Source organism: Benincasa hispida, chromosome 12, assembly GCF_027475165.1.
Source record: "Benincasa hispida cultivar pf3 chromosome 12, pf3_genome.v1.1, whole genome shotgun sequence".
In the NCBI taxonomy this organism is placed as follows: Eukaryota; Viridiplantae; Streptophyta; class Magnoliopsida; order Cucurbitales; family Cucurbitaceae; genus Benincasa; species Benincasa hispida.
The window spans coordinates 81,128,506-81,144,082 of NC_143489.1; the positions used below are offsets into that span (position 1 = coordinate 81,128,506).

The 15,577-nt window shown below is 36.6% G+C and overlaps 1 protein-coding gene and 1 pseudogene across 1 annotated transcript; both read right to left on the minus strand.

The window, feature by feature from the left end:
- Positions 1 to 492: 492 nt before the first annotated feature.
- LOC120067926 (proton pump-interactor BIP131-like) lies at positions 493 to 3,403 on the minus strand. The gene is made up of 8 exons (XM_039019567.2): positions 3,191 to 3,403; positions 2,693 to 2,969; positions 2,315 to 2,506; positions 2,105 to 2,227; positions 1,802 to 1,993; positions 1,524 to 1,718; positions 1,103 to 1,201; positions 493 to 899 (listed from the first exon to the last, which is right to left on the minus strand). Exons 1-8 carry the CDS (start codon positions 3,271 to 3,273, stop codon positions 666 to 668), a joined length of 1,395 nt encoding a protein of 464 aa, XP_038875495.1. The 5' UTR covers positions 3,274 to 3,403; the 3' UTR covers positions 493 to 665.
- An 8,667-nt stretch (positions 3,404 to 12,070) lies between these two features.
- Positions 12,071 to 13,795, minus strand: LOC150032229 (uncharacterized; annotated as a pseudogene).
- Positions 13,796 to 15,577: the final 1,782 nt, after the last annotated feature.

Here is a 15,577-nt window from a genome sequence, read left to right on the forward strand (position 1 = left end):
CAATAATTGAAAAAAAGGACAATAATTATGAGCTTTAATGTCGGTTTAAAACTGACATTAAAAGGCTTTAATGTCGGTTGACAATCGACATTGTACACCCTCTTCAATGTCGGTTTAAAACCGTCATTAAAGACAACCGACATTAAACGACTTTAATAACACTATCTTTAATGTTGGTTATCAACTGACATCAACATTAAAGCCCATAATTCTTGTAGTACGTTGATAAACTCCTATTAACGATATAGTATATCCCTAATAGATTCAAGGACTTAATTGCTATATTTGCAATTACCTTTATTTATCTTCATATTAGTTAATATATATGTGAGTATATATGTGTGAGTATATATGTGTAGAGTATCAATACGAGATGACAAAGTTATAAATCAAACCCCAATATTGATGTCATACCCGACGGATATTCTTTAGGTTGACATTGGTTGGTTTTTCATTTGAATTAATGCCTTTCCAAACCAAGGGACAATGACCTCAAAGAAAGATACTATGAGCTCTATAACCCACTCCAATAAGAACACTTTTGAACATGATCGAACAGAAAAATACTTACAGAAATGGAGATTTTAAGCAACAAATGGATGAAAGCTGAAACTTCAAGCATATGTGCAAAGGGAAGGGAACAAACATTTATTGCATTAGTTTCATCAAGAAAGAAGTTCTGAGGGATCCTCAAGATCTTTCATCAACCATTTCAATCTAGATTTAGAAAGTGCCTCTGGTTTAATAACTTTTCGAGTGTCCTCAACTGCTGGCTTCTGGTTGGTGATCATCCTCCCATCGAAACCAAGATGTTGGTTTTTTAAGGACGGGACGACTCTCTTTTTGTAATCGTTTCTGAAATCCAGGTTATCATTCCACTGCTTCATAAACTGTTCAACCTGTTCGTAATGGAAAAATCAGCTTTCATAAGTTCTAAAAATCCCAAAACTGTCTATGAACAAGGGAAGCCATAGCTAGTACGACTATGAATATCATGGAGAGTTCGACCCTGTGTCATGCTTTAGCACGTGCGATTTAGATGCAAAATTTGTGTTTCTTTGTCCCCTCACAACACACAATAAACAAGGGGTATTGGATCAACCTGTATTTGAGATAATTCTTGAATTGCTGCAATGTCTTTCTTCTGAGCAAGTGATTCGACTTTCTTCATGAGGGAACGGTATTGGTAGTAGGAAGCATTCTTTACACGTAAAATACCATTAAACATTAAAATACATTAGTTCAACTGGACTCACAACATGAGAAATCAGAAAATAACTATGCAATTCAAGATATGATGATCTAGATCAATGACTAACATCGAAAATAAGGCAGAATTTTCACTTCTAACATAGATATAACTTATAAATTACCCAACATATGTATATTTGTCTTTTTCGATTAAAATTTTCTCATTTACGGATATATTCAGCAAACAAGGTACAAATCCAGACTTCTAAACTTGATGTAGCATGATTTGAGTTCAAAGTTAGAGTTCCTAAGTGTACAATTATGATATGTACCTCCTCCCCATACTGCTTCTTCAGTCTAAGAATGGTGTTGTATGCTCCATCTTTTTTGCGATTTGCATCTGTGAAGAGCTTTTGTAGAGAACGTATATCTTTTTCTACCTTCTCAAGTTCTACATTTACCTTCCTAATTTCGGCATTTACTTTTCTCTGTCTTTCCCTTAGTTCGTATGAACTGTTTTTGAGTATCTGCAACGTTCAACATCGCAAACTTTTTAGTTATAATCTATACACAATGAAAAAAGCTCCTATATTTTATTTTTTGCTCTTACTTCTTCTTTAAGGGACTCTTTTGAGACTAGAGAGTTCCACAATTTTCCTTTCACTACAGCATTAGCAATGGCTTTCTCCCTATTAACTTCATGTTGTTTTATGTCTTTGAGAATGGCTTGTTTACGAGCATCTTCATCGGTTTCTGTACGCCCCACGTATTTAATGGACAATTGTTGTCGCAAGCGCTGAATCTATTCATGAGAACCCAGAAACTTAAGAGAGGTGATAATTCATCAAGTACTAAAGATTAAAAGCAAGAAGTAGAATTGAATATTCTATTAATGCTCAAGGTTGAATATTACAGGAGCATGGAGTTCTTCCAATGTCATGCCACCATCCTTCCCTTGGCATGCATTGACTTCCCTTAATAGCTTTCTCTCATCAGCCATGTTTTTACAGCCATGAAGCATCAAGAAAGACAGTTTCTGCTCACATGATTATAAATAGACTACATCAGACAAAGAAGATCGAGTGTCGCAGAAATGCACAAGAAAGAGTTCAATTGACCATACTTGCTTATCAACTTCCCCTGACGACAAGCACGAGTTAACCGGCTTCCCTTTATATGCGTTGTTTGCGAAAGTTAGTTTGTCTAGTGATAGATGCAGGATGTCCAATCTCTCTTTTTGCCATTTCAGGGTGAGTCCATAATAATCATAGTTCTTCACCCAGCTCAATTTTGAGCGCAACGTGTCACGATCCATCTACAAACAAAACTCACTACATTCAATGTGTCGTATATCACTGTTAGTTCATATATGAAAACTGATTTGTCCATTGACTGAAAAATTCCAATCCTTCATGATTGAAGGCTCACATGTGCTAGTGCCAAACCAGGAGAGTTGAATAACATGTTCTAAAGAGAAAGAACATGGTTTCTTTTCACATACCATCTTTTCCCTTATCTTCGGGGCCAGCAGAACTTGGTCTCGATTCATTTTGTCTATCATCTCTTCAGCCTTCTTGATCATGGCATCTAAATTTGGGTTCTCAAGTGGCAAAACCTTGACAAAATAAAAATGTCGAACTCGAACAGGCATTTCATCGAACATTTGATGTTCATCATCAGAACAATCTATTATCTCCTCATCACCAGCTACTTCTGATCCTTCCCCCACCATATTCTTCTCTCTAGAATTGAATTCACCTTCTTCCATGGCGCTTTTCCTTTCCTAATGCAGAAACAAACTTCGAACTAAATGAAAACCATTCAAATACACTGAAAGAAAGTGCACCCAGTTCAAAACTTAAGCATCGGACTCTTGTTGTTTTGGGTGTAAATTAAAACGAATTCACATTACCGTTGCAATGTCAAAGCTTCATAACTAACGAAAATTCAAATTACAGAAGAAAAACAGAGCAAGAAAAAGTGAGAAGGCGTTTGATACCTCAAAATCAAAACAATGGGTGTTTCAAATTGGTGCTGTGATTGGGAGAAGATGGTAGCTTTGATCGGATTATATGGAATCATCTTTCAACCGAGTTATAGGAAAATGGGGAGTGAATTTTTCAGCTCTGCATTAGCACTTGCTCCCCACGCCAAGTTTGTATCTAAAATATTTGTAAATTTAAGTCAACTGTTTGTCGGTTTATGTACAAAATGGATGCTGACCATGTTCAGATATGTGAGCTATGTCAACCCTAAAAAATAAAAAAATAAAAGAGAGAGAGAGAGAAATGTGTGGAAGATTGGGAGATTTTTAAAAATAAAAAAAATAAAAAATATTATTTATATAAAATAACAAAATTTAATTTTTTTATACAAGTTAATAGAAGTTTATCGGCATCTATTAGTGATAGAAACTGATAGAAGTTTATCATTGATAATATGTGATAGACGATGATAGAAATCTTTCGGTATATTTTTTTTATTGCTATTTTTTATAAACAATTTGATATTTTTCTATTTGTAAAATTTTTTCTTAACTAAAAGATAGAAAAATAAAAATAAGAAAGACTGTTTTTTTAGATATTCAAAAATAAAAATAAGAAAGTCTGTTTTTAAGATATTCAAATGGGCCCAAATTCTCAATATATGATAATGACAAGGACGAGTTGTAAAGTTTAATTAATATTAGATAGATGAAATTGAAAGTTTTGAAACTATAGAAGCTAAATTAAAACAAATCATATTAGATGAAATTGAAACCAAGTCTATGTCATAAAAGATCAAATTGTGAGAATTTTAAAACTAAGGAGATCAAATTGAAACTTTGCTCAAATTTGTCATTTAACCCTTTATCTTCTCTTCTACGTGATCTCCTACATAGAGTAAGGGTCCATTTGTCAAAATATATTAGATAAGTTACTTCAAGCTCTTCCAGACAATAGCCTCTATCATATTCAGGTGGAGACTAATATCTACAATTGGGAGATTGATTTTTATGAACTAGGCATTCTTATTGATGTTGCCCATCACTTAATCTTTCATAAGGGTCAAGATTCTTTCTCATTTGAGGGTTGCAATCGTAATCTTCTAGCTTTTCAACGGTTAATTAAAGATGTCTATGGGACGGAGTGGGGTTAGGATGCCATTTTTCTTCCTTATCCCTGTTCCCCATTTCATTCTCCATTCCGGTAAAATTTTTACAAGGATCAGGGTGGAGATTTCTTGTGGAGAATTCACAAGGATCGGGTCTGCGGGAATTTTTTTCAATTAATATTTTTTAAAAAATAATTAATTTAAATCACTAATGTGACCAAATTTTAATTAAATAATTAACTCTATCACCAAATTATTTATTATGGTTAGTTTTACATGACAATTTAAATTTAAAGATAAATTATTCAATTTTTACCTAAGAAACAAATAAATATAATTCAAATTATTCACACATACAATCTGAATTTAAATATTCAATTTAAACATATTCATTATCTTGATCAATAAACAATCAAATTTAAAATTTAAGTGTAATATTTATCTAATAATAATAACAACATAATATTAAATAATTATATTAAATAAATAAATAGAGGTTAACTAGGGTAGGGAGGAGAATACATTCTTCGTCTCCATCTCTGTTTAGCTTACGAAAATTTTTCTCTCACTCCTTTCCCTATTTTCTATCAAATCGAAAAATTCTCGTATCGTTCGGGGTTGAATCCCACATGATCTATTTTTATGAAAACATTGAACATCTCTAAAGCGTATGGTACTCTTTCGATTCGGTGTCTAAACATTGGGAACCAAAATTTTCTTGTTGGTTTTTAGATTTAAATATGTCCAATACTCTTCATATATAGTTAGTAGTGGAGACATGCAATGGCAGATTTTTAATTATTTGATGATGTTTCTTAAAAAAAATAAATAAATAAACAAACAAAAAGAAAAAATGAAAAAAACAAGAGAGAGAGAGAGAGAATATATCTTGCAATTTTATTTGTTGAGTTATCTACTTCCTTCAACTATTTATCTGTCACGTCGCATCAAATTAACTACACTATACATGTCATATCATTGTTTAGGTTCACTGTATAAAGATAGGAAACTATAGAGAATCACACTTCTTGGAAATGTGATTTGATGATAAGAATGAATGATATAAATATTACATAAAAAATATTTAAATAATTAAGTAATAAACATTAGTTACGAAGTTTAAATAACATAAATATTTGGGTATGGAGAATTGGAGAGTGAAGCCTCACCACTCTACAGTTTTAATTCTGTCTCCAGAAGACAGCTATCAGTACTAATTATCTGCTCTACACAAGTTTAAATTTCGTTCTTATTTTTCTTCGAAACAAAAACCAGTGAAAAATCAATCTAGTTACATTATAAAAGTTATTCCTTTTCAATGTCATTGGTATTTTCAAGAATAATATAAGTTTATTGTTGCTTCCGAATAAAAAATTTGTGCATCACTCCACAAGGATACTTTTGAATATGATCTCAAAGACAAATACTAACAGAAATGGAAAACAATAAAGGTGTGTTTGGTGTGTGATAAAAGTAGAGAGTTGAATTGAGTTGAGTTGGTAATTATTATCTGGAGAGTTAAATTAGGTAATTATTATCTGGAGAGTTAAATTGTCTGTGTTTGTTTGCAGAGTTGAGTTGAGTTGATAATTATTATCTGTATTTGTTGTACAGAGTTGAATTGAGTTGAGTTGGGAATTTGATGCAATTTTTTGTAAATGACATTAGTTCTATTTTTTTCTGTTTGTTTTTTATTTTATTCTTTTATTTTTTAGTTTTATGTTTTCCTATTATTGATTAATTTTCAAATATACACGTATTTTCTCAAATCATTTATGACATAAACTGGACAATCTCAATTTTTTTTCTCAATTTGTAGAACATAATAGATTATTTTTCATATATTCTTTTCAAAAACTGTAATAATTCTAATTCTCTTCAATCGGTAAAACATACCAACAAAATATATTTCATATTACTACTCAATTAATTGATATATTGTATATTGTATGTATATATATTGAATGTTTGTATATATATTGAAGATTATTATCCCAATTACTAATTGGTATATTGTATGTATATATATTGAATCTTGCTAACTTAACTTTATTACTTCACATATCATACAGTTTATTTTTATATAATATGGATAGTATATTTGGAATTGAAATTGTACATAGGATAATCACCTTTCATTTGATTATGATGGTGAGAATGTGATGTAGTACAGTAACATTTTTCATAAGATCACAAAAATCATATGAACCGACCGAACATGTGGCCATTTCCAAAAAAAAAAATCACAAAATATATGTTCTTTTCGATACTTATAATATCTGTGTCATAATACAAACACAAAAAATACATGTCATAACGTATGCAAAAGTTATCATTCTTTTCGACATGACAGTCCATTTGCTGTTATCCAAAAGAACTATAAACAAAATATAGGGGTGTGGTCAGTCTACATGTTTCTTCCTAGTAGACGGAGGCAGTACCTCTTCCGTGCGTGTTCTGGTACTGCAAGTAAGCAATCTGTCATCTGAATGTCTGTGACAAGGAGGTTAATAAGGGTGACCTGATCATCCTCATCCAGGCCATCAATGTTGTATATGGCATTTACTACTTCCTTTCGACACCCGAACTCCAGCTCATACTTCTCCTTTTGCCACGATGCAAGTCTACCCATGTGTGCGCTCTGCATTTCAATAGTCGATCTCATGATGTCGATCATTTTAGCTTAGAATGATGGCCTCTTCCTCTTACTGCCTTTAGATGACTCGGCAGGTACACTCGCTCTACTTGTAGATTGCTCTACTAGCTCTTCATCTATTTCATCTTGATTTAATGGTGATTCTGTCTGGCGAACCTCAGGTGTGTGACAGACCTGTGATCCAAGTCGAATCTCATCTTCAAACTCTCTGAATCCATTCGTCGCCATCACGTATGGGTCCTTACTTGATTGCCCTACTGCTCTCTCTTTCCCAAATACGGTGGAGAGGTCATCGTAATGTAGGAATGACTTGTTCCACATCCCCTTCGCATTAGGATGACTCTGCATTGATACACATACACATTATTAATATTTATATTATAACACGTACCCGTACATTTTTTTTTCTAGAATCTTACCTGAACCCAAAGATCGAAAATCTCCCTCTCAACCTGGTCACATTTGAACTCCTCGTTCCAGCCGAACCCCGACTGACTTAACATCTCTGATATTGCATTGTATTGTTTCTTCAGACTCCTTACCTTACACTCAATAGTGTTCTGATTCAGTGCACACCCGGGCACTTTCTCATGCAGAATTCGCTCCAAGTGTTATAAGTATCCTGGTCGAAACGTCCCATTGTTGGACCTTCAACCAGTCTCCACCAAATACAATAGAGCTTCCACCAACTTAGCGTCCTCAACCTTCGAGCATCGTTGTCACGGAGTACACTCAACATCAACAACGGAATATAATCTGTGTGCACACGGTACCATATAGCCTCGGGCTCAATATCTCAGTCATGTAGTCAATAAAAGTCTCAGAAAACCACATGAAAATATTAAAACATGCTTGCTTATCTTTATCTTTCGTACAACTCAAACTTACTCAGCTTGCTCGTGAAAAACTGAAAATCTTTTAATAGTACTCGCTAATAGATACTTTACTTTAAATGATATCGTTTCAACTACTTTTCAGGAATTCAATAATCACTTGCTCGTATATAAACCTCATTAGAAAATCTAAGCTCAAAACTTATGCTTGAAACCATTCATAGAAATCGTGTATCATTCATAAGTTCATATTCAAGCATGTAAACCATTTAAGCATAAATTACAGTTTAGAAATCATTTTCGAAATTCGTTTTGTCACTCACAGTCTTGGCTAGTTTCCTAGTCTGTAGACTCAGCCTATTACTTCTTAGCCTGTCAAACAAACCAAAACCGAGCATCAGAACTATAAATCGTCTTGTCATTCCATGCTCATGAATTCTAAATTATAGAAATAAAATCATAATTCACACCTTTTTTTTTTCCAGATTTTCTAGATTCAATATCCTAAATTCCAACACTCATAACTTCTTCAATACTTGACCAAAATTAATGTACTATAAATAAAACTCTTCATTTTGGAACCTTCTACAACTTATCAGAAGGAACAAAAACTAGATTCCTAACGGATTTATCTAGAAATCCCCCGAATATAGTAAATACAGATTCGTGCTTCTCTGCTACCCTTTACCTTTCTCCTGAAATTAAACCTACTTCTAGTCGTTTTTAGCTCATGAATTCTTCATGTAAGTTATAGTAAATTGAATAAGATTTCCAACCATACACAATTAAGCTTCTAATTTAACCTGTACACCCTAGAATGTTCGAATAACCAGAGAAAACCCTAGATTCTTCTGATTTGCACGAAAATTCTATGCTCTATTTTCCTTTTCAAAAACCATTAACTTATCATCAGATTTAGCTCAAGCTTCCTTCATGAAATTTGTTAGAAAATGGATTAAATTTCAAGGAAGTCAGGCCTCACCTCTTAATTCTTCTTATATAGCTCAAACGGACTTAAAAACCAGAGATAGGCAGGTTGAACCCAGATTCTTCCATGGTTTCACTTGCATGAACTTTTTCCTCCCTTCTTCAACCTTCAACCTGCAGCAAGCTTCTTCTTCCTGTTCCTCCACTATCTCTCTCAAAATGCTCTAAAAACATGATGGGAAATGATGGAGATATGGGCTAAAATGAGTTAGGTGGTGGTACCGAATGGGTTTCCATTTCCTTTCATTTTTTTTCCTTTTTCCTTTTCCTTTCCTTTCCTTTTCTTTTCATTTTCTTTATTTCCTTTCTTTTCTTTTCTTCATTAATAAATTCCAAAATTATCAAAGACAACTTCAACCAAAAGCTTTGCCATTTTTCTTCAACAATGGAACAACAATAACTTAAATCCAACATCCTACAATATGTGACAAGAGCAAATAATCCAAGGAAAGTCTCGGGTTTACAACTTACGTCCCCCTTATGAAATTTCGTCCTTGAAATTTAGAAGTCCTTAGGTGAAGAGTGTCGGATAACTCCTTCTCATCTGGTCTTCTGACTCCCAGGTTGCCTCATTCACTCTGTGATGTCTCCAAAGCACCTTCACGAGTGGGATCGTTTTGTTCCTCAAAACTTGCTCCTTTCTGTCGAGGATCTAAACTGCTTCCTCTTTATAACTCAAGTCTTCTTTCAGCTCAACCGGTTGTGCTTGCAACACATACGACGGATCTGGAATATATTTCCTCAACATGGACACATGGAAAACATCATGTATTCGAGCAAGTTCTGCTGGCAACTCAAGTCTATAGGCTGCTGGTCCAACTCGTTTTGTCATCTGATAAGGACCAATATATCTAGGGCTCAGCTTACCTTTCCTCCCAAAGCGAAGAACACTCTCCACGAAGATAACTTTAAGAAAACTTGATCTCCAACCTAGAATTCTAAGTCTCTTCGTCGCTTATTTGCATAGCTCTTTGGTCGATTTTAAGCTATCTTCAGGTTCTCTCTAATCAACTTAATATTGTCTGACGTAACTTGTACTAACTCAGGACCAACTAGATTTTGCTCTCCCACTTCATTCCAGCATACAGGAGTTCTGCATGGTCTGCCATACAAAGCCTCGAATGGTGCCATGCCGATACTAGACTGATAACTGTTATCATAAGCAAACTCCATAAGTGATAAGTGGGTATCCCAACTTTCCTTAAACTGAAGGATACATGCTCTCAACATGTCTTCTAAGGTCTGGATGGTCCTCTCTGACTAACCATCTGTCTGGGGATGAAACGCTATACTGAACTTCAACTTTGTTCTCATTGCTTTCTGCATACTAGACAAAAACTTAGAAGTAAACTCGGATCCCTATCTGAAACTATGGACACTAGCACTCCATGCTGACTCATATTCCTATCAACGTATAGCTTAGCTAGCTGATCTAGTGTAGACGTCGCTTTAATCAGTATAAACTGCATTGTCTTGGTGAGTCTGTCTACTATTACCCATATACCATCATGTCCACCAGTAGTATGAGGTAATCCAAACAGAAAATCCATGGTAATATGCTCCCACTTCCACTCCGGCACTGGTAGTGGATTAAGGAGTCCTCCTGGCCTCTGTCTCACTGGTTTAACCTGTTGGTAGATCAAACATTCTCAACATATTCGACTATCTCTCGCTTCATACCAGGCCACCAATAAATTTTCTTCAAAGTTCCGTACATCTTGGTGCTTCCTGAATGCATAGCGTAAGCTGAACTGTGAGCTTCCTCTAGTATAGCACCTTTAAGCTCACTATACTCGGAATGCATAGTATTCTCTGCTTAACTATGGCTTCGTCTGCTCCCAACTCAAATTCTGCCTCTGGGCCTTGCTTGGACTTTGCAAGCATCTTTTGTAAGGTACTATCCTCTGGCTATCTTCTCACAATCTCTGCTACTAGAGAAGACCTAACCTGAAATTGAGCTAAAAGACTCCCTGAACTCTCTACAGTCACAACCGCCCTGAAACCTGTTAACTCACTTAGCAAGGTTGCTCGAATACCACACAAGGCACTCTTCGGAAGTCTCGACTTCCTACTTAATGCATCTATCACTATGTTAGCCTTACCCGGATGGATTTCAATGGTACAGTCATAGTTTTTAATTAGTTCTAGCCATCGCCTCTGTCTCAGATTTAGCTCTTTCTGATCAAAGATATACTTCAGGCTCTTATGATTTGTGAAAATGTGGCACTTCTCACTGAATAAATAATGTCTCCAGATCTTCAGTGCTAAAACATCTGCTGCTAGCTCAAGATCTTGGGTAGGGTAATTACACTCATGCTTCTTCAACTACCTTGAAGTATAAGCTATTACCTTTCCTTCCTGTATAAGCACGTAACCTAATCCTTGCCTCGAAGCATCACAATAGATCACATACTCCTTCCCTATTACAGGAAGTGTCAGAATAGGTGCTGTCACTAATCTCTTCTTCAGCTCCTGGAAACTTTGTTCGCATTTATCCAACCACTCAAACTTAGCATTCTTCCTTGTCAAAGCTGTCAAGGGTAATGCTAACCGTGAGAAATCCTCAACAAAACGTCTGTAGTATCCGGCCAGGCCTAGGAAACTACGTACCTCTATTGCACTAACTGGTCTCTCCCAGTTGACAACAACTTCCACTTTCTGTGGATCAACACTAACTCCATCCGCTGAAACTACATGCCCTAAGAATACTACCTATTTCAACCAGAACTCACATTTGTTGAACTTAGCGTACAACTGTTTATCACTAGTGTCTGTAGAACAATCCTTAGATATTCCTCATGGGCTTTCCTGTCAATTGAGTAAACTAGTATATCATCGATGAACACTATCACAAACTGATCTAAGTACTGATGGAAGATCCTGTTCACGAGGTCCATGAAAATTGCTGGCGCATTCGTTAAACCGAATGGCATCACTAAAAACTCATAGTGCCCATACCTCGTTCTGAATGCTGTCTTAGGAATATCTGATTCCCTAACTTTAACTGGTGGTATCTTAACCTTAAATCATCAATGCGTGGTAGAGGACACTGCTGCTCCCCTTAACTGGTCAAACAAGTCATCAATGCGTGGTAGAGGATACTTGTTACGTAAAAATAGAGGGAACATGTATTACACGTGCAAGTGACCTTGTTTAACTGCCTGTAATCAATGCATAATCTAAGGGTACCATGTAACACTAGAGCTCTCCAAGGCGATACACTAGGCCTGATGTATCCCTTGTCAACTAGTTCTTGTAACTGCACCTTCAGCTCCTTAAGCTCGCTCGGAGCCATTCTGTATGGCGCCTATTAAATAGGTGTTGTTCCTGGTAACAATTCAATAGTGAACTCCACCTCTCTATCAGGTGGAAAACCTGATAGATCAGCTGGAAAAACATCAAGAAATTCGTTCACTACAGAAACATCTTCTGGTTTCAGCTTTTCTTCCTGCACCTCTACTACGTGTGCAAGAAACGCTGTGAAACCCTTTCTCAACAACTCTCAGCTTTTAGAGTTGAAATCAAACTCGTAGGAATAATCTTCCTCTCACCCTTGAAAACCACTTCAGCCAAACCTGGTTTCCTAAAAGTCACTTCCTTCCTATGGTAATCCATAGAAGCATAATGAGTGAATAAGAAATCCATTCCCAAAATTACATCCAACGTCTGCAACTCTAGTGGAAGAAGATCCACTATCATACTGAGACCTTCTACTAAAACCTCACAATCATGCAACACTTCATTGACTAGTAAAACGTCACCAACTGGAGTGTATATAACTAACACTTAGATAAAGGCTCTAGCATCCTATTCAGATTAGTTAGAAAGATACTAGAAACAAAGGAATGCGTAGCACCTGGATCTAATAAAACATGTGCAGGTACATTACAAATAAAAACCGTACCAGTAATCACGTCTGATGCATCCTCCGCTTCCTGTTGAGTCATAGCATAGACTTTTCCTTGCTGCCTAGGTCTCCCCACAACTCCCTTCTGCTTTGCACCACTGGTGCCCTCTCCTGTAGTCGCTGAAACTCTCAGCTACTCAACTGTGTGGGACTCAACGCCCTGGTCCCTCTGAACTACAGCTCTCAGCTGTGGACAATCTCTCTTGAAATGCCCTGTCTGTTCATACTGGTAACACACACCGGCAACAACAATACACTTACCCCGATGATTCTTGCCACAACTTGCACATGGGATTCTCCTGGTTTTACTAGCAACGGACTCCTGACCCATCTGCGGTCTTGCTACTGAACTAGCAGACTAACTAGGTGCTCTCTGGCTCTGCCTCTGATAGGCACTACCTGAACTCATCTTCCTCGATTACTGGCCACCAGACCGATGCTTAAAGTCTTGACGGCCTGAAACATTCACTCCAGGTGTGAACCTCTGCTGCTCATGACCTCAGAAACCACTAGCTGTTGAAGCCCCATGACTAGGCTCCTTTGTCGACTTCTCCTCTGTTATACTCTGCTCCACACGTAGGGCAATCTCTACTAACTGGGAAAAATCTGTTCACTTAGCAATAGCTGTAACTGGGGTACGTATCCCAAAATGCAGCCCTTTTTCAAACCTTCGACACCTGTCACTCTCAGATGCCATAATCACATCAGCATACCATGAAAGCTCGGTATACTTTCTCTCATACTCGGCCACTGAAAGTGACCCTTGCTTTAGCCCTAGGAACTCATCTCTCTTTGCCTCACAGTATGTGCTGGGATAATACTTGTCTTCGAATATGCCTCTGAAAGTCTGCTAGTCTAACGTACGTGCATCACTGCGCCTAGCTAATATAGATTTCCACCATCCCTCTGCCTTCTTTTGCAGCAGGAATGTGGCCAATCTGACTTTTCGCTCCTCAGGACAGCTCATCACATCGAAGCATTTCTCAAGCATATTTAATCAAACTTCAGCGTCAGCTGGATCTATGGAACCCTAAACACTGTGGCTCCTAATTTCTTCACCCGTTCTATTCCATACATCTTTTCTAGATCACTAGGCCCTACTCTCTCTGGCCTACCTACCTCCTGTGCAGATCTAAAAAAATTGCTCATTTCCTGCTCCAGTTTGCACTCTCGGGTACTGGTTCCCCTTTCAGATTGACCTTGGGTAGGATCCTGCGTCCCGTCCTGATTCTGCCTGCGTCGTTTGCTGGTATACGTGGTGACATGACTCCTATAACATATCAACACATCAAATATGCTATAGACACTTAATTCAGATGCATGATACTAAACTTTTACCCACATTCTAGTCCTGACTAGACTCACTCTTATCCATACTTGGGCTATACTATGCTAGTTCTATCTAAACTGACTCAACGTCTAACTATTTACTTCCTAGATTCTTCTAAGCAGTAACTGCTCTATCTCATTTCCCATGGAGCTAATCGCTCTGATACTAAATTGTCATACCCCTTCCTAAACTACCTGCTAGTTTAGCAGGGAGATGGTGTGAAGCCAACAGACATCGTCCTCCCAAACGATACCCGTTGACCCTGTTGAAACGTTGAACCTGATAAACATACTAATCTTAGATATAAAATACTTACATGTAACACAACACAGCGGAACCCCTAAAAACCTTTAGACACACATGAAGCGCAATCCTGACATAACTCGGTTTGGAAAATAACCTGATAAAGACATCACAACCAAAAACATATCCAACTGGGGTTTACACAACCACGACATCTAGTGCTTACACACCCATAAACTATCCAGTTCTTACAAAGACATTTACAATACAAACAAACACAATGTACAACTCTACCCACGTAATTAGCTTGATCTGGAAGCTTTTAGCAGAAAACAAACTTTGGCAGTTATCAGGCACCGGGAGCTCGATCTCTACCTAAAAAGTGGGAAAACATTTTGAAAGAGTGAGCTATGAAGCCTAGTGAGTGACTAATTTAAAACTGTAAATCCGCAAATCAGAACACGTGATAAACCTTTAAACGTATAAATCTGTTCAATCAAAGTGTTAAACATAAACGTGTAATGCTAAAAGCTTTCTCAAATATTCTGCAAGTACCTCATTAAAATATAGCAAGGCATATCAAGTATATAAAACATTTTAACTAACATGACAAATCAATGCTGTGTAGGGCACGCCAAGTACAACCAACGTTTACTAGCTCTACGATGTAGTGGGGCCCACCCAGCACTCCCATCGTCTTTGTCGTAGTGGGGCCTGCCCAGCACTCCCATCGTCTTTGTCGTAGTGGGGCCTGCCCAGCACTCACGACAACATCGTTGTCACGGAGTACACTCAACGTCAACAACGGAATATAATCTATGTGCACATGGTACCATATAGCCTCGGGCTCAATATCTCAGTCATGTAGTCAATAAAAGTCTCAGAAAACCACATGAAAATATTAAAACATGCCTGCTTATCTTTATCTTTCGTACAATTCAAGCTTACTCAGCTTGCTCGTGAAAAACTGAAAATCTTTTAACAGTACTTGCTAATACATACTTTACTTTAAATGATATCGTTTCAACTACATTTCAGGAATTTAATAATCACGTGCTCGTATATAAACCTCATTAGAAAATCTAAGCTCAAAACTTATGCTTGAAACCATTTATAGAAATCATATATCATTCATAAGTTCATATTCAAGCATGTAAACCATTTAAGCATAAATTACAGTTTAGAAATCATTTTCGAAATTCGTTTTATCACTCACAATCTTGACTAGTTTCTTGATTTGTAGACTCAACCTATTTTCTCTTGGCCTGTCAAACAACCCAAAATTGAGCATTAGAACTATAAATCGTCTTGTCATTCCATGCTCATGAATTCTAAAT

Bases quoted from the DNA above. Each gene is read 5' to 3' on its own strand.
- LOC120067926 (XM_039019567.2), bottom strand. From the start codon at position 3,273: ATGATTCCATATAATCCGATCAAAGCTACCATCTTCTCCCAATCACAG. The intron at 2,970-3,190 runs GTATCAAACGCC...GCATTAGGAAAG, and splicing joins CCCATTGTTTTGATTTTGAG to GAAAAGCGCCATGGAAGAAG. The intron at 2,507-2,692 runs GTATGTGAAAAG...TTTTGTTTGTAG, and splicing joins CGAAGATAAGGGAAAAGATG to ATGGATCGTGACACGTTGCG.